At 43.5% G+C, this 19,929-nt stretch overlaps 1 protein-coding gene across 1 annotated transcript; it reads right to left on the reverse strand.

The window, feature by feature from the left end:
- Positions 1-2,814: 2,814 nt before the first annotated feature.
- T265_11717 (hypothetical protein) lies at positions 2,815-18,868 on the reverse strand (the record flags this gene model as incomplete). The annotated part of the gene is made up of 2 exons (XM_009178447.1): positions 2,815-3,245; positions 18,742-18,868. The coding sequence occupies 2 exons, from the start codon at positions 18,866-18,868 to the stop codon at positions 2,815-2,817; spliced, it is 558 nt and encodes a 185-aa protein (XP_009176711.1).
- Between the last annotated feature and the right edge of the window lie 1,061 nt (positions 18,869-19,929).

The raw sequence follows: 19,929 nt of genomic DNA on the forward strand, positions 1-19,929 counted from the left end.
CTGATGAGCCCCAAAAAGGGCGAAACCGGTCGTGGGCTGTCGACGGATTTTCAGCAACCTTATGAGTACTGCACTACGGAGGATGATTTCATCAAGCAATAGCATGAGTGGAAAAGCAGCCTCCTACAGAAGTCTGTGACCTAACTTCCAGCAATCCGCTGAAGATGGGAAAAATCAAGCGACATGGACTAATTTTATTTGGCTTTTTAGACGAATCTTTCGCAAACGTTTCGTGTCTTGAAGACTTGGACAGATCCGTTTTTTTGCCGCCTAAGGCGTGGGACTATGCTTCGTAATACCCGACGCACTGTGCCGACAGTAACATAATAAATCCTTACCATATCATCTGGTATTATGGTTCCATTTTAGGGAATAAAATTCGCGAATCCTCAAATGAATGCCGGCCAGTCGTGATATGCTCATGACACAAAACTCACCGTTTCGCTCGCTCAACTTCAAAATTGTCACTCAGAAATTTGAACAGCTCCTCAGATTCCTGTTCCATGGAGAATGGAATATAAAGCTGGGTTCGTTGAAATGATCCGTCCCCTTGTTTGAGTTAAAGTCGTCAGCGTATCATTGGCTCACTAACCTCGTTCCCTGGTTTATATCTCGAAGTAAACCTATCGGCACTCCCCATTTTATCGGCGGACTTTGATCTTGAATTTCTATTGAAGTCACATCTCGAAGTAAACCTATCGGCGCTCCCCATTTTATCGGCAGACTTTGATCTTGAATTTCTATTGAAGTCATTCGTTCATAACAAGCCATTTACAAGAACTGTCCAAATTGCTGCAACAATGGCTGCGCATTCCTTCGAAAGATTATTCATTTTTGTGGTTTCTGCTCAGCATCCGGTGTTGAATTTCCCAGTACTTTCGGCGGAAATGTCCTGCCCCCATTCAGCTGTACTTATTCCGATGGGTTCACACCAGTTTAGCTTCCGTTACGACTCATCACTAGTGCATACCCTTAAACTCCAGTCACGTGACATGCGAGACAAATGTGCTATCTCTAGTCCAATCGTGCACACCGAATGTTAATGTCCGATCAGGCGAACTTGTTCGTTCTTAAGCGATATATGCCCGATGCCCCAGATGACCCAGTAACTATACCGGTTGTGTCGATCGACTGACCCACCTGTCAGGACTTCCCATCCATGGCGCTTGAAACCTGCTAGGTGGTTGCCTGATAGTGTTTAGAAAACACCGCTCAGTTATCACCAGTTCACTCCGGTCCCTTGAATTGAACAAATCTTCCACTCCTAGCAGTGACCAGTCCCAAAGTTCCGAATCCCTCTCAGCAAAGAACGAAGATTTGAAAGCCGTGCACTAGTATTTCATGAATTATTACAAAACATCGGTTGTTGACCAAGTTGTATAAAAATGAACTACTGACACTTCATCCGTTTCATATGCAAATTGTATGGAGGGCAAGGTCAGTGTGCATTAGTCCCAGGTACTGAATTAAGCAAGATATAAAATATAGCGTAAGATGGTGATGAAACGGGCACACACACGATCTGGCAAAAAACGGTGAAAGTCCATGTCCACCATATAGAAGAACATGGTCCAGATGCATATATGGATCAAATAGTCGAAAATCCACGACATGAATTCCCGAATAAAGTGATAATCCATGATTGGGCTATTGCAAATGGTTGGCAGCCGAACATCCGGACAGCAGCCCGCACGCGGTCAAGTGGCGTTAGAATACGATCGATTAACAAAAGAGTTCGGAAGTGAGTGGTAATCAAACTCAGTGAAATGGCGCACGAATGCTTGCGTGTGCCGCGGCGTCTGGTCTGCTGCAAACGTGTTACGCAAGGAGCCACAAAGACTTAGGCAAAGTAAAAAGGAAGAGGGTTGGAGCATATATAAGTATTAAAAAAATAAAAGGGACCGTACAAACTACCACCTTACCTCATTCTCAAGAAGATCATCCCAGTAGATTGGCACATTGATTAATTTTGTAAGGAACTTATGGTTCTCTCAACAATGATCACCTATCAATAGGGACGATATCCAGAGAGATAGCAAACGCTCTATAGAGGTCATCTGAAATGCTTTATCAGAAATGACTTCTTTCAAATTTGGATCTCGGTAAGTAAAGAGACTTTATTTGATTGTAACCCCTGGAAAAACCACTTCAAGGCAACACTGTTTCAAACGGTGTTCTTTTTTTCACACAGGCACAGCTTTTGTTGATTACGCGAAATACTTCAAGAACTCAAGACCTCAGTATTAATGGAACAAACTTATCGCTTCGAATCCAACCTTTGCATCGAGATTGCTCATAAACTTGGGCAATCTGGCAGTATATCAGCCCACGTGCTTACGTCGAGTGTGGTGGACGCTAGGCACCAAGATGGTTCCACGACCGTTATATTTCGTGACAAAATGAATATTCTCTGTTATAGCCTGCCCCAACATGTAGCAGTATCTCAGAATGGATGTAAGAATCTTCAAAGAATCAGGCTAAATTTTTATCTTACCAGAGTCACGAAAGTTCGTCAAATTAACTGACCTTCAATATTGTCTGATGTATACTATTGTCTTCAGTTGTAAATGCTCACTCATTAATAGCACATGTATTTGACATTAACTTGAAAATTCCAGGAACTTGAACCCACCAAAAAGCGCACTGAAGGTGTCTCCACGGATGGTGATGTCCTCATCATCACCATCGACAGCATGACATGAGTGTTCAACAACGCTGATTCACTGCCGTACAACCATGATTTATTTGAAAGCCTCATTGTAGAGAGATTAGTAAAGGTGGGCGGCGAAGGGACATAGCGCTAGCTTACCACAATCATTCCGAGGTGCCTACACCTCCAGACACTCCCTCAGGCGATCTGGATAGGAACTGACAAAAAGAACGCCACTGACATCGGTTGGTAGTCACATCTTGTAGTGTCTCCAGCCAGCCACAGTGAGGACGCCCAAGGTGTCTCAAATCAGCAAACGCGGCCCGAGCCTTGCAGACTCGTGCATTGACCTCATCTGTCACACTACAATCAGAACTAATACAACTTCCAAGATACGTAAAATGCTCCACCACTTCCAATGCCTCTCCCTGGATTGTAAATGACATGTTCAGTGACTGCACGTCCACAAGCATGACCTTACACTTTATAGGTGCAAAGTGCATACCAAAGGACGGGATGACTTTGCTCAGTTCATCCAAGAATACTTGCGCCTTCTTCTCCTCTTCGAACATGAGAACGATGTCGTCTGCATATTCTAGAACAAGGTTTTCTTCACATGTGATGTAACGTTTTCAAATCCTTTGCCAAGCTTGGCGAACAGATCAACAGCCACCAGGTCAAATACCGATTCCAGCAATTAATAACTGCCTTCTCTGGACAGGCTGTCCACAGCTAGGGACACTGCTCTGACCTACAAGAAAGCAATGTCAACCTGAAAGAAACTACTCACAAGGATGCTGAAAACAGCCTACGATCTGTTTCACTTTTCTAGAGCCCCATCGGGTAGGCGCGGTCACCGAGTTTTCGTCAACTTGATGTACCAGTTGGACACAGATTTCAGGAACCCCGACAAATACACCCATCTATATTATTTGGTTTCTACTCTAGATTCGCAAGCATCCAAGCTAAGCTTGATGTTCTTCTTCGACTGAATGTGCCAGACCAGGTCGCCTAAAACTTCATTTTGTACGGCATTCAAGGGGTCGCAATGCATTTTACAGATTTAACAGATTTAGCTATTCTCGAGATTGCTAAAAACCTTTCGACAAATCACGACCAGCATTTTCTTCCTTGGGGCTCATAAGGTACGTGTAGCATCCGAGTTTTCGCTAACTTTATTTTGATGGTTGTCGGGTGTTGAAGACTCTTCGGGGAATCTTGTGATTAGTTGCACGCATAAAAATATACTGAATGTGGCACCAAGTAAAAAATGAGACAGCCTGGTTCAGCGCATTCAGCTACGGAACCTCATAAGCGATTGATCCAGCTGGGATTCGGGTGAGCCGCGCGAAAACCAAATTGGTTTGCAACCTACGGTATTCTTCGAAAATATCTTCCGGGCTGATGATGACAACATAAGTAGGATGTGCAGACCTCGGTTAAGACAAGTGCAGTTTACACCTCCAGTCGCATGGGTGGGTGAACGCCTGCATTCTCCATATATTTTCAATGTTCTGTCAACAAGCAGCGCAATGAACTTTCTATCGAGTGGAAGTACACAGGCAAACGCTGAGCCGTTCCTCTTGAATGGGCTATATTTTTGATGACTTTGGCAGACGACCCGACGGAATTGAGAACTGATAGCTGGTTGACAGCGAATTCAGTCATTAACCGAACTGATTGTAACTCCCATTCAAATCTAGCGGAACGGACATATCAAACTGATTGTGGTCAAAAGCTCGCATGACTCGGTAACGATAGATTCTAGAGAGCCTCAGTTTTTATGGGCGCTGTGAATGAATATGGGCTGCTGTGGGTTGCGGAATCTGTGCTGTCCTCATCCCAACCATAGATGGCTGCAAGCTGCATTCGATGAGCTAATGTTGCATTGAGTTTCACCCGTCCCTGAATGAACCACCTGCTCAATCAGTCAAGTAGTTGTATAGGTTTCATCTAAAGCACCAGAGTTTGCGTTTCTCAACAGATACACTGGAAATTAAGTGGAAAATGGAATAAGTGTTTGACCTTCTGAAGCAATTGCTTCAGTTGATGAGTAGATGGTATTACGGTGAGAGAGGTAACGAGATCAACAACACTGCATGCCACTTGGGAGGATGTTGGGGATTCCTGGTTGTTCGCCTCTTTTCAAAGTTGTCCATTTAGGGTGCAATCAAATGGTTCAGATCAACAAATGGATCACCTGTCACTGCCTAAGAGTATCGGCCTGCGTGCGTAGATCTCATTTGGTCAACTTTTCCTTGGAAATTGTGATGCTAGAGTCATAATTTTGCAAAAAGCGAACTGCTGCTGGCGGTATTTTGCAAAAAGCGAACTGCAGCCATACAAATCTATTTTGGCGGTCTTTTCGAAGTTATTAGGATTAACTTGTTTCCCGGCTTCGCCGTTAGTGTGTGTCACTTCAGTGTTACTCTCAATGGAATAAGTCCCTAGCCGCCCACATTCAACGCGAAACCGCTTACTCGGTTTATCATGGTACGGCAACCGCTCAGCATGCCCATCGCCCTCCCGATGCACTACACTATCTACATCACTAGCTTTGAGAAAACTAATTCTTCGACCGTGGTTTTTGTAGAATACAATCTCTTAAATATAAATTTCACGATGGTTACTCGATGTGGAGTCTGTGTCCACCATTGTCCACATATCAGTTTCACGTTGCCTGATCATTCGTTAATGCCTTCATGAATGAAACCAAACACGACTATGTGCCTGGGAGTCACGAAGAGATTGGACTTTATCGTGGTGTGGCGGTTTGTGTACCTCGGAGACCCATTGAGCTAGACTGGGGAGGGTTAGCACGATGCTCACAGAGTCTCACCAGGTCGGTCCATGGGTAGAGGTCCGACGAACACAGTCTCCTGGCCCTCCAGGTTGGGGATTGGAACATGTGTGGCGACGTGTACCGTAAAAAATGGTAATGTACTTGCATTTCCAGCCGAACACCGCTGCCTTGTGGTTAGGCTTTTGAGCCAAAGGCTTTGATTGAGGACCCTAATCGTCCTCCTGTCTAGGTGCGGGCGCCCTGGCAGTATCCCAGCCCTCGTACAACCACGACAGTACGGCAGTAAAGCATCAGTGACAACACTGATGTTGCTGGCTTTGATGATGATGATGATGCCTGGGAGTATGTGAGAGAGAAAAGATGGCTTCCAGAGGTCATTCAGCTTGCTTTTTTAGCGCAACGGTAATCTTGTACATATAGATGAGCTCTTGAATTCTCTTGAATTCTCGAATTCACCCCCCAAGACAAAATCCCTATAGAATCAGCTCAGATAACGTAGCGTCACACTGCCGCCAGAATCTCCAAGAAATTGGCTGTACCGTTTTGTTTTACTTTGCGAAACGTGCGTTTGCGAATTTTGGCGATAAAGATTAGCAGTTCATATCGATCGAATGGAAATAAGGTTGAATGTAAATGAACTGGGAACGATGCTATCACAAGAGCAGCTCACACCACATAGAAGGCCAGAGATATCGAAAGTCTCCATATTTGTCTAGAAAGGCCTAACTCACGGTGAGCGTGATTGATCAGTGTTCGTCTGACTGCTGGTCCATATCAGACCAGTGGTAGTGGCGCGGGGATTATGGCCTCTACTATAAACGAAGATGATTAGAGAAGCGCAGGCGTTTGACAAGTGAACGCACATGCCGGTTCAAAACACACTGTTCCTGGTGATTTGGTTCTTTGTCAGGTCTGAGTCTGTGGCATACAGTGACTGCGGTGAGTGTTATCACGACCCGGTATGACTAACATGGAACCCAGTGTCCCCTGAATGTCGTTTATACTAAGATATTCGACTCTGGTACGTAATTTCGTCTCAAATAACTCACGTCACCGTAGCCACTTGATACCTTCAAACACACGCTGTTGTCTTTGACACAGTCATACTCTCTAACTGCCAAGATGTGCCAAACTAATTTGAACATCTATTTTATACAGGATCCCTGGTACCGGTTTACTCAGTCCGCCTCGAACCTTGCACTGCAAAACCGTGTGAGCTGGTCAGAGGGAGGGAAACTACATTTCGAATCGAATTTCAAGCAGGTGAGTCGACCTCTTCACAAATTGCCATGTTGTTAGTGTAGCTGTGTCCCACGAGGGTAGAACTTTGTGCTTGCGTTGATCCATACGTATGCGAGAAACGTTTTTTCCACAATTTTCCGGCTGTTCAGCTGCTCTTCGAAGATGTCAGTAGTCACTGAACGCTCTAAATTTCGTTCCAGTAGATTGTTGTTGCCTGAAAGTCAAAAAAGTGTTGATTCTTTTTGAGTAATCAGTTGTTTTTGTCACATAACATTCTGTTGCTTGGAGTGTGCTAAATTTGCTATAATTTTCTCGTACTCCGTGTGCGAGTTAAACATAGACTATACTGGCAAGATAAACTCCTTTGAAAGCCTGGAGCCCAGCTGAATCTCTTGTTTATAGCATTGCTTAAAAAACAAATCAGCTTGCAAAAAGTGTATTTCGCTAATTTCGTGCAATTTGGGTGAACGTTGAACAAAAAATTGACGAAAACTCGGGGAATGCGCCTACCTGAGCAGTTCCAAGATGAGCGAAAACGGTCGTGTGCTGCCCAAGAGTTTTCAGCAACCTTATGAGTAGTATATTGCATCTATGGACTAGGCAGACTCAGCACAAAACAACCCACCTGGTAGCTCATTAGAACGCCACCAATACTGTATGGCTACTGATGGTTTTTCGGATCAAATCAGCTGCATGGGTTTGACAGTGAATTTTTTGTCTTTGTTACTTTGCAGACCGGAATTCAGGATCTCCTAACCATGCAGAGGGATATGGAATTTTTAATGGAATAGCTGTTCCATTCGAATTGAGCAAGACGCAGATCTGTGGAAACGTCTATCCAAACTGTCCACTTCAACCGGGAACAAAGTACATTTTTACGAAGGCGGTACACATCTCTGAGTGGCATCCGAAAGTTAGTGGTAGCAGTTTCCTGATTTTTCAGCCAACAGTAAACACACTCGCCGAAAATAAGAGCTGGTACATAACCTTCCGCTGACGCGGAAATTGCTAAAAACAACTCAACCTTTCCACATACATGCACGGACGCGTGTAGGCAACCTCTCTTTCTTTTGAGTCTCTTCATACCTCTTCTTGGGTATGCTGAAGATCTATACAAACGGAACGAGAAGCAACTTTGGTTCATTCCGTTCAAGAACAGTACGAACAAACTCTGTCACGTGATTGTCACTTTGACTGGCCAATAGGTGTTACGTAGGCCCTGTCCAAATTGACATAATCTCACCATATTGGATGCTCAAAAAATTGTGTGAAATTGCTCCCTGCCATTTCTCTGTGCCTTCCAGATGGATTTGGACTTCCGTTGGATACTTCGGAACTCCGATGGGTTAACCCTCGTCTGTGTGGACATACCAGTTCAGATAGTGTAGCACTTTGTTCGCGATCAGAGTTCAGAATTTTGCGTTCTATATCAGTTATGCTTCTTCGGCGTACATCCCCTGTAAAAATGAGCCACCGTTTGGGCTGGGTATGCTTGATTGCTAATAAACAATCAAATATGTTCTGTTCTTTTTCAACCAATTAAGCCCCGAGTAGCGATCGGTGACCACTCTCAACAGCGACAGATTCCTCTTCTCCAGGGGTCCATTTCAGCCTAATGCGTAATACTCGTCAAAGCTCTGAGTGGGTCAACAACACTGTTGGTTCTTTATTAACTTGGCAAGACAGAAGAGGACAAACGTTATTTTGAAAACCTCTGGTTATGCAATCCAAAGATTCCGTAGATCTACCTGGACCATCAAAAACCAACGTATAGCAAATACATCTTTTCAGTAGACAAGTGAGCTAGTAACAAGATATCCGCTGGTTTATTTGCAGCTTCCTTCGTGCCGGATAAACAGATTTTTATCTATTTGAGAGACAGCAGTGGTTTCAAACGAACCCAAGGAGTGCGTTCATCCCTCTCCTCCCGTACTGGATTAGCTTTTTCTCGAAGTTGTGGAATCCCATATAGAAAAGCTCCGTCACTAATCGATTTTCCGTCAAGTTGATCTTTTGGACGTTTCCAAGACTTACTGCACACTTCGAAGTGGAATGTTCTACTAGGCATGTAGATGTTTCTGCTTTTGTTCCCACTCGAAGGAAATTTCTGGTCTCCATAGCAGGCTAAGTCCGGGTTTTAACCTGAGCAGTTTGGACCGTACGCCATCGCAGATGCAATAGAGGCTTATCCAAGAGCTAATGATCAAAGTGATAGGAACATTTGTGATTGCGAAATCGTACTAAATCTCTAGAGCGTACCATCTTTTCGGGTGGCCAAAAACCAAATAGGCTTTGGAGCTTCGTTTCTTAGTGGTAAGATTCATTGAAATCGGCATGTGGGTCGCCTGGGACAGTGTTACGATAGGACTGAAGGGTTCCGAGCACTATTGGTGCCTCTACTTACACAAGAAATTCTTCATCTTGGCGTGGTGTGCGATCTCTGTCGAAAAAGCCATTTCAATTGGTCAAACAACGTATTGTAATTCATATTGTACAACAAATATATATAAAAAAATGCACCTTAGTATATCATCAGATTCGTCCAACAAGGTATGAATACCCGCGACAACGCTGGGCTGGCGCTTATCCAATATATGATGGCGGTTTTCATCGTGTCTGATACATTCTAGGATATTCAATAACGTCACAGGATAAAAAACGGCTACTTATAAAAATTTGGAACGGAAATTTCTGGATTGGAAGTAAACAGATGTAACCTCCGATATTCCAACTTAAACATGACGCCAGTGTGAACAAATGTGTCAATTTTTACTTGAGGTTCCGTCTTTTAAATGAAGTTAATCTGCGTTGAAATGCTGAGAAGCTGTTTCATCTTTACCGGGAAACATCGTCAGTATCCACGACCTTCTAGCTGGCAGTTTAAACAACTGATTTGAAATTCATTCACAACTGCCGCCCAAAAATATATGAACATCGCACATGTCTACTTTTATGTAAAATCATACTACTGGGATTTTGAGTAATCAGAATGAGAATGACGCCACAAACGTCCACGCGGCACTGAGGTTTATCACTGTGGCAAATCAGTTTGAAACAATCCAAGGGTACCCTTTAGCTGCGATGGTGGGGTACCCGTCTTCAGACCGGGGGGGGGGGGGGCGGGCCACTGTTCGGAGTAAGTGAATACAATCAAGCTAATACAATCAAAATTGACAAGCAGTAAACTACACTAATGCGATCAACACGGACCAACAAATTACATCTAGTGAAAACAAAAGTGACGCAGACATTGGCCCATTTACCCATAAGGTAGAGAGCCATGTTAGAGCCATCTCAGACGGTTATGTTGTAAAATTTCTCTGCTTGGAACTGGGTCCGGTTTGAGTCTCCGTCCCTTCTGGTTGGTTAGCGGGGGTGAGCATGTAGGGTCCTACATTGACCGATCGGGCCGGAATTTTGGAGCCAATAAAAACTTGCTATAGCATGTTGGAGCGTTTGTATCAGTTTACTAGACAGAGATTTATTCACGGCGTGACCGGTTTTGGTTTCGTAGTACGCAACAGTTCTAAGCAGAGTTCAAGCAAGTGAAAATGCGAGCAGGAGTGAAATGGCTCGGTGCTCCAATAACTCCGTTGAAAGAAACATCAAAGTGGTATTTCGACAATTTACTCATATTGCCTGATGACAGCAAACACTGCAATCGGCGAATGTCAAATCTCTAGTACAAACGAATAACTCGATCGTAAGTTGTGGAGAACAAACGCAGTTATTCGACTACCAAGCATCCGGTATTTTCACATCCACCATTCATTCAAAATACTCGTGCTTGTTAACTAAAGACCAGGAGGCGAATGGGCTCAACTGAAAACACAAACGATATGGTTATAGCTTGCCAGAGAGAAACGTGGCGTGCTTTTTTCTCTCTGACCTTGAACGTGTTGGATATCACCTGTTGTAATGTCATCATTATGTAAATCCGACTGCCAGAACATTTGCATTCAGACTTGTATGCTCTAGAACACCACAAGTCGGGGAAGAGTACATCACGGATGGGAACATTGCAAACATTCGCTAGTAAGCCGAGATGTTCTGTCCGCCTCTCCAGACTCTCGTTAAGTCCAAAGCCTCATTTTGCAGCTACCTCACGATCTTCGCTTGGTTATTCCTAGTCCATCCTGGCCGGCCAACTGTTGATCTAGTGAACTATTTTTGTCAAATTTTACCTGCGCTTCTTGAAAGAATCTGTCAATCCATGTTGTGCACATCGTCAACTCAATCAATGTGATATTTCCACGGAGAGTGTTGTATCTATACTATGGTTGGCTACATTGAAAGGATTTCTTCAGCTTACCCAGGCTTGTATTACCCACCAAAGCTTAACACTTGTACTAACGTTTAATTCAGTGTGCGTTCGACTTCGAGGGCCAGTTTATTAGCAAGAATCCTTGGTGGAGGAATAGCCAGAAAGATCACAGGGATTAGAAATTGGTGACCCGAAAGTTCTAAAACGACGAAAAACCTTAGCCAGTCGGCAATAAGGGGCGGCCTTTTAAAGACGAAGCGAAAGTAATCAATGACTAAACGAGAACTAAAAGTGGGGTGGGTGCCTGAAAATGAGCATCTATGTGGCAAGGCGGATCTCGCAGTTACTTCTATCGGTAGTATCCATATCACCAATACAAGCTGTAAAAACAGACAGGACCCCGTGGAAGTTCTTGGAACGATTTCGAACCAATACTGCTTGCACAGTCAATTACGTCGCCATGTGAAAAAATTACCCAGAAAATCCGCAAGATTGCATACCGTCACCGGAGGCGACTAACTGCTCCACAAAATCCACGTGAGCCCAAACTACAACTCATAGTTTACTGACTGGAATTCGGTAGATACTACTGTTATACAGGATAAGTAGGCTGTACGCGGCTGTGCTACAGTGTCGACCTAATTTTAGATAAACATGTAACAGTTGGATAGTTTGCGGCTCGCTCACCTTTAAACGACAGTCCTGATTGCATCCATTTCGGTTGTGTCCAAGCAACAATCAGCTTGCTACTGTCACACTATGATATACGAATATAAATATACACCTAAATTAAATATCTGACGTTGAAAGCATTAACGGTTTTGCATTGATGAATCAAAACTTCCGGGCATGAAGCAGAACCTCGCTTCAGCCCCTCTGGCTTCAGTGAGTTAAGCTAGTGACTGCACCAATGACTTTCATCTGCAAAGGATTTCTTGCTCAAAGAACGCGGAAACTCATCTCAGTCGTTACATTGCAGAAGTAACCCATGTCGTTAAAACGATGTCAACAGTTCCATCAGTTTCAAAGGAATTTGCAATGAGACTGGAGCAGGGCTTTGCATAAGTATGAAGCAACTTGTCTGCCGAAATAATAGATCACTTCAAGAACTATGTTTGCGATGGATTTTACGGAGTGCGGATCGTCAAATTACCCAATAATCTAAGTTCTTCCATCGGTCTGTAAACGCTGTTGGATTTCGGGAGTTCCGCGTATCTATCATTTGCTCCGCAGGACTACGTCAATGATAGATTTGAACGAGAAACATTACAGGGAGTAGCGTTAGCTGACCCTATTGGTTTCGTGAACTCTCAAGACGCTTCACTGTAAACTCCGACGCAACGTTAGGGTGAATGTACGTCAGCACATCGACGAAAACTGAAAGAATCCTCTCTTTTAATCTATTACAGAATAGCTCCCCTTCTCATGGGGTTACTTGTCCTTATAGACAGAAATTAATGGTCCCAGATATGCGACAATTTTCACACATAGTCGACATAATCAAACTACTTGATCACTGAAGTCTAATTTGGTGAAGACCCTGTTTCGGGCAGGAAAACACATATTAGGGAGCAACGCCCACGAAGCATAGATCTGTGTGCTTGGAACAGCCACTTTGATTGTACGCGCACTAACTCACCTGTCCCGGTGCTGCGGAAGGTGTTCCTCCTTGCCAGACAATCAACTGCCTTCTTAGATGAGCATCCATGATTCGTACCTAATTAGCAAGGTTGGCACAATACCTCTGGAATATTTCGTCCCATTTTCCATGTTAAGTGATTCAAATTGAAGAACTATATTTACATAAATAATAGCGGTGTCAGAGTCGGTTCGCCGCAAAGTCCGGCGCCAGCTGATATAACCACGATCAAGTTCGGGTCCAACGGGCCCAAATTCGCGGTGGATGAATTATACTACTGCAGAGTACGCGAATACTATTTTTGCCCCGTTTAAAAACTTGGTTGAAGTACAACCAAAACTGTGCAAATATAGTTCAAACCATCCATCCATCTTTCAGTCAGTTATAATTGTTGATTTAAAACGTATGCACAGTGGAAATGCGGTTTAATGGGGAAACAGCGTGTGCGTGGTAGAATCACATGAACAGTAATGAGGAAACCTTCACTACCAGGAAATATCTCATCATTATACAATTTGACTGCATCTGGCGATTTCGACCTCGTTGTACCTAATAAATTGCCAAGCGTTTTCGCGAACACCAATCATCTTGGTGTGGCGCATGGTCTTTCCTTTACAGTTACAGCTTCGCTTTGAGAATAATAGCTTTTTGCTTCCAATCAGCACAGCTTTCGTCAGGCGTTATATCGCTTCACGAAAAACGCTGGAAACTGTAGGAAAAACATCACGCTGCATCGAGAGCCACAGAATACGGCGTAAGTGAGATCCATTTTAGATTCGGAAAATTTTTGGCAGAGTAATTAACCTAAGTTGATATGGTTCATACGATTTTCAAGGTCGCCAGTGTGTTACTACGTCTGGAATGAAATCAGCATATGTTTTGGATGGTATGGCAAGGGGTCACGCTTGCATAGACAATGATTATGCGTTTTTGCAGCTGAAGCTCAAAGCCCACAATATGAGAACCAACTAGATTGGAAGGGGCAAAACCAGGAATCTCCTCGATTTATCATTACCGACGAATTTCTAGACAAGCGTTTTACTCTGGATAGATTGATCGATATGTGCATCAAACGTATACATGAGAAAAACTAAAAAGCTTCAATTGGGATTAATTGGTTAATAAAAAGACAGGAATATATTACGTAAAATCAATTCAAAGTTAATCTTTCATATCAAGAGGTAAAAGGTGTCGAAAGCACCGTTAGCCTTAAAGAGGTATCCGTACACAGACTTCCATCTCAATCTACAACGAACCTATGGGGATCGCTCCCGGTTACTGATAAAAGCCGATCGTCCTGCTTGATAGTGTTAGAGTCATTTCTTCAGAAGTAAGATTAAAACGACCAGCAGGCAATACAGATTAATCGACAAGGTGACTTCATACGCTAGATTTTCGATAATCGGATTGAACATTTTCATGGGAGAGGTCATCGCATGAATTATCCTACTCATCCTATTCGAACGAAGATGTTGTCGACACGTTCATACCATGTCAAACCACAGTAGATATCATTCCGAGATATTACGTGTAATCTACCAGAGGTCGTGGGCGATCGTTGGTAGATTTTGGGGGCACAGTAGGTAAACTAGTCTCAAGATGTCTGTCACTTCTCGAAGTTAAAACAATCTCGTGGGATTTGGACTGGTCAAACCGTACTACGAAATCTTTCGATCACTGACATACAGCATTACTCTCCTGACTGAACATTAGCGTAGAACACCTCCATGAAGTTGTATGGCAGCTGGGCATCAGTGTGGAACACTGATGCCATACTGTTGATGATGATGATGATGATGATGATGATGATGATGATGGTGATTGTGCATTCCTGTCAGATTTCGAAGTTTATCGATAATTTACATATACAATAACAAAACAGCTCTCTGGGGCATGGCGAATTCCTTGGTACTGATAACCTCACGAAAATCTGAACTTGGTGTTTTCGGTTCATACAGAGGGTATTTCAAAGCCCGACCACGAAGACTGATGCGCTTGGGGGAATGAATGAACCAAATGTACTGATAACCTCCATGACGCAGAACCGGAAACCCGTTGTTATGGAAGTCAAATCCACTAAAACGTTGCAATGGAGATCAACAAACTTGCGTGGTATACACATGACTACTGAAGACAATTGGAAAGAGCCTCATCCTGCCGAGCATTAGTGGTTCTAGCACTTTCGACAATAAATAAATGCAGTAAAATGAGTGTACTTTTGGGCTAACACTAGGTTGACAGGCTTTGGGTGTTGGCGTGCGGAATTCCTCTATGATGCGTCTGAACAAATGACGGAGTGGTACGGGGATTTCTGAGGCACACGTTCTTAATGCGTGAACACAAGTTTCGTCCAACTAACTTTTTCTGGTGTTTTCCAGCTCAAAGCGAATGCCTTTCAGCGATGGAGTCCGTTTTGAATACTCGAGCTCTGAATTACAGATTTTCTCCCCTCAATATTTTTCTCTACTTACGCTGTTTACCTGAACGGTAACGTGAAAATGACAGGCACATATTCTTTAAGAAGAGAACAAAGGGGAATGGAGGCACTCGATTTAGTGAGTCACAGGACCAAATGAATGACATCAGTGTCAAATATGTGCGAACGGGTGATGCGCTGGCCAACTCAGAGTCATGAGTTGCGCGAGTCGCCTTTCGACGCAAGGCTGTGGGTCATGCATTCGAAATTCATTTGCCTTGGCAATCGATTATAGGCTGGATCATAACAGTTGAGATCAGTTCACCGTTAACTTGGTATGCAACATCGAAAGCATGCTGGTGCTGATGAGGACTGATTCGGACAAGTATGACTCTACTGAACTTCAGCTAGCTTTCTTCCACTCACCAAGCGGGGACGCGGGGTCATGTTCTCGTATTCTGTCCGAAGAACACCTTGTAGTAATATCAGTATATGGTTCTTGGTATGCGCATACAGAAGCATACAAAAGCGGACTGAAGATAGTGGTGTGCTTCAAATGGGATCCCTTACTATGGCTGGAACTGGAACTCAAGCATGATCATTTATACAGTATCAACCGAATTTCCAAGCCTTCTGGTAACTAGTTCACCAACCGAGCCTTATGCATGTTGAATACTTTTTATTTGTGCTTCATAGTTGACATGATTTCGAGATCAAACTGTGGCATAGTCCTCTTTTTTAACGTTTACTACCTTCATCACCATTGAAAAGAAAGCCCAAGCAATTTTCTCTTCGTGTGAATGCTTTTTTCAATCCCGACTTGCTAAACTCTACAAAACGAAGGTAATCTCAACAATTGAGAAATACACTCATTTGCAAATCAATTTGGTTTTCACTGGAGACTCAACTGCATCTCTCGTTTATGATATTCTGCAACTGAATGTGCTGCACATAGGCCGCCTCATGATTCAGTTGGCACGATTTTCGAGATATCGCAGTATATTTTCATGAAGGAAACTACTCACAAGGTTGCTGAAAACTCCTCGACAGCCCACGACCGGTTTCGTCCTTCTTGGGGCTCATCAGGTAGGCACAGTCTCAGAGTTTCCGTCAACCTTATGTCCTACTTGAACCTAGATTGGACTTTGTTCGAGAAATACACTCATTCCATTAGGATATCTGGTCCAGATAATGTATCAAGTTCTTATTATTTCTCTTTTCTAGAAAATTGTGATGCACTAGGCCGGTCGACTGCATTTCCGATATACGCCCTTCTTGTATGGTTTGTCTTGATGCCTTGTCAATTGAAAATCCAGAAGATCAAAAACTTGTTGGTTTCTGCGTCCGCATAGAAGCTCGCTGTAGCGTCGGTGGAAGTGGAAGACCCAAGAAGAGTTGTCACCTTCATATCCAATTAATAAGTGTTTGAACTATCTTTCCTATAACATCCACACAGGGATAATCAGCCCACAATCAGTTTCAAAACAACGGAATGCCCGCCGCAGCTCCGTTTTTGTATAAAATGACCATGCGCATGTTGTAAAGTTGGACATACATTCACGAGAGATCAGGCCGAAAAGAACCGGTCGTGGGCTGTCGAAGAGTTTTTAAGCAACCTTGTGAGTAGTTTTTCTAATTAAACTAATCTCAGTAATCTTGCACAAAATGGTGCGTTGACATTTCCGTAACGGATGTCAAAGTATCCGCGATGCACGAACAAAATCTGTGTTTGGCTGATTTCAACAATTTTAGAGTCGCTTTTGAAGAACTGTGGATTGTTACTCATTGGGGTAACTGTTACGTTTGGTTCCCAGTTAGTCAGAAACTTGCGCACTGTAAATAGGTCAAGACTTAATCCGAATTTCGCATCTAAAGGGACTAGGAAAATGTTGAATAGAAAATAGGCCTCCGAAGGCCGCGTTTTCTCAGAGAAATCCTGGTCGGAAACCTCCAACGGTAAATATTGTTAATTCCTGCAACACAACTCCGGAAAAAATACCTCTTCAGAAATGACAATATCCCCTGGATATATGAACCGGGTATTCGCCTGACTCTCGTTCATCTGCCTGTCGAGAAATTGCACTTCACATGGATCATTACGTGGTCATTGATCGTAAAAAGCCGTTTCCTCATCACAACTTCAGCTTCTGTTCTGGTGCAATTATTCCGGTGAGTCCACACCAAAGGGAAGCACTGGACTCGAGTTTCGCTCTTGCTAGAGCTCATCAGCAGTGCATATCCAATGGCCGTGCCGGGATTTGAGCCCCTGTCACATAAGCTTCGGTTTGACGACATGAACTGGCATTCTGGCAATACTCAGCAGCAGACCCGGATTGATGGAGCAGGAACCTTGAAGCACACAGATCGTGTTCTCCTAATTTTGTCTTGAAAATAGAATTCGTTAGGACGCGCTTAAGCAAAGGTTATCACAGTACAAAATAATTTTGTAAATGTGACGATTTCGCGACGAATGACTGTATTGATCTATTTCCCTGGGCTATACGAAGATCTTGGTAAAATCCATCGAAAAGTACAGGCAAAGGCGACAAGTCACGGATGCCTTGTAGGTGAATTTTCAGTTCACACGAAAAATTAGACCGAACAAAATGGACAATCGTATTTGCATAATCACAATAGATTGTGAGAATTACACCGAAGGTCAATAAACACACCTTGATTGTCTGGCAACGCCCTACCCACCTGGTCGGTTGAGAGCCACCTACTTACTTGCCCATACTTAACCATCAACAAGTGCGCGATCATTGTGAGTGTACGTATAAAAGGAATGATGAGACTGAAGCGAGTCTGTTCTAGTCCCACAATCATGCCAGTTCAACACATGATCTTGCTAACAAGTGCGCGATCATTGTCAGTGTACGTATAAAAGGAATGATGAGACTGAAGCGAGTCTGTTCTAGTCCCACAATCATGCCAGTTCAACACATGATCTTGCTGGTCACCACCATCTTGATAGTCGCCCATGCTCAGGGTGTGATCTACAAAGATTGCGGTAGGTTTACGAGTGGCTCCTTATCACGCAGTCATCATTGACTTTAGTTTGCCGGGAGCGTTGCTAGACGCAGTTAGTTTTCCAGGGCAAACTCCCGTTGTTAATGATGCCCGATTGTGATGTTGCTTGCAATACAGCTCAACAACTAACATGAACACTCCTCAGACGTAACATTTGTTTTATACAGGATCCCGTGTTCCAATAATCTCAGTCAGTGTGGATCAGTGCGGCCGTGAGCAATGTATACTGCTCAGGGGAGGTGTGTATACTTTTCGCATTCACTTCCGAGCAGGTAAGCCCCGTCACTAAGCTTTTCAAGCTAATACCTATCCGTACGGCGATCACTGAGTAATGAAAAATTGTTGATTTGTAGATGGATGGGTGGGATCTTTCGGTCAAGTCGAGGTGAATGGCATCATATGGGGACGACCGGTCCCGTTTCCACTGGGTACACCACAAATTTGTGGAGACATTCGGCCGCGGTGTGCGATAAAGGAGGGAGAGGAGTACAAATATAGCAAGTCCATCTATATCGATTATTCGCGTACACCAGTGAGTCTAAACAGATCCCTTATGTTGGTGGCTAGCAAACAAATTCACACTGACTGCACCAAATGCACCGCAGTTATTGACAGCCCACCTCACATACGAAGGATTACCGGAACAACAATTTGTTTCTGTTGTTTATATTTGTTTATATTTCCAATTCAAGCTCACCTCTCATTACACCTTCCAGATGGAGTTCCCTCTCCAGTGGATATTGAAGAATGGGGCTGGGCGGACCATGGTCTGTGTAGAAATTCCAGTTCGGATTCTTTGAAATTCTACAATTTGTCGGCATCATCTAGTTTCAGGTGCCTACAGGGTGAAAATTTTTACTCAAAATTAGTCTTTCATTTTTATGTCCTTTTTTGTGTACCTGCATCTCTTGTATTCGCCCTGGTTGGATCGTCCTCATTTTTCATTTACTACTTAAATATATTTCGTCTTTCGGCTGTTTGTTTCATTCGAAAATGAGCTACCGGTGAGAGGAAGGGGGCCTTCGCTGAGGAGTTATCTATTAGAAACTCTCAACTGAGAGTTACAGACTACTGGACAGGAAAGCAAGCCTCGCTCGGACATCTTGTTTACAAAAATTCAATATCCATCCTCCCCTTGAACGCGTCTTCCTGAACTTTCCTGGATATTCATTGACTGTTGCTCAAATCCAAGCAACTGTGACTCCACAAATTCCGTAATAGATCTCACTTTTGAAGAGATGCAAAGCGAATTTACGAGAAAACATACTACTCACATCCTCCCCATCAGTAGTATCACCGTAGGTTGTAAAACATTCAGGCAAATGTTACATGTTCTCTGAATTCTCCAAACTACGAATGGCAACGCCTGACCCATGTTGTGGCCCTTGGTCAAATTACTAACAATTCGTGGACTCACTCTGTCTTTTACCGAAACCAAATGGCAACCGGAATACATGGTTAAGCAACCTGAATCAGGGAAGAATCAGTAATAAAATCCCAACTTTCTTGAACCAACAGCGTTGTCATGGCTATTGGTTTCATGAGCCCCGGTACAGCGTGAGAAAAAATCACTTTAACCTCCTCTGATATATTATGATTTGTACCATTCGACTGGTGAGGTGCTTGCTGCGGCGTGCCTGTAGGTCCCACATTTTTCGAACTGCGTTTCAATAACTGGCCATCATTCATTTAAACAAAGTTCTTTGTGTATGATGATGAAATGGAGCTACCGAAGTGACGCGCATGAATAATACATATATATATATATATCCGCGAGTTTCTCATTCTTTGTTTGGCTTTCCACATCGGTCGGCAGCGCCGCGAAGCCATCGGTACCGGAAGGATGCTTCTTTCCAAACCGGTGATTTTGGAACCAGTGGATGGC

The sequence above is a fragment of the Opisthorchis viverrini genome (assembly GCF_000715545.1).
Source record: "Opisthorchis viverrini unplaced genomic scaffold opera_v5_555, whole genome shotgun sequence".
Taxonomy (NCBI): Eukaryota; Metazoa; Platyhelminthes; class Trematoda; order Opisthorchiida; family Opisthorchiidae; genus Opisthorchis; species Opisthorchis viverrini.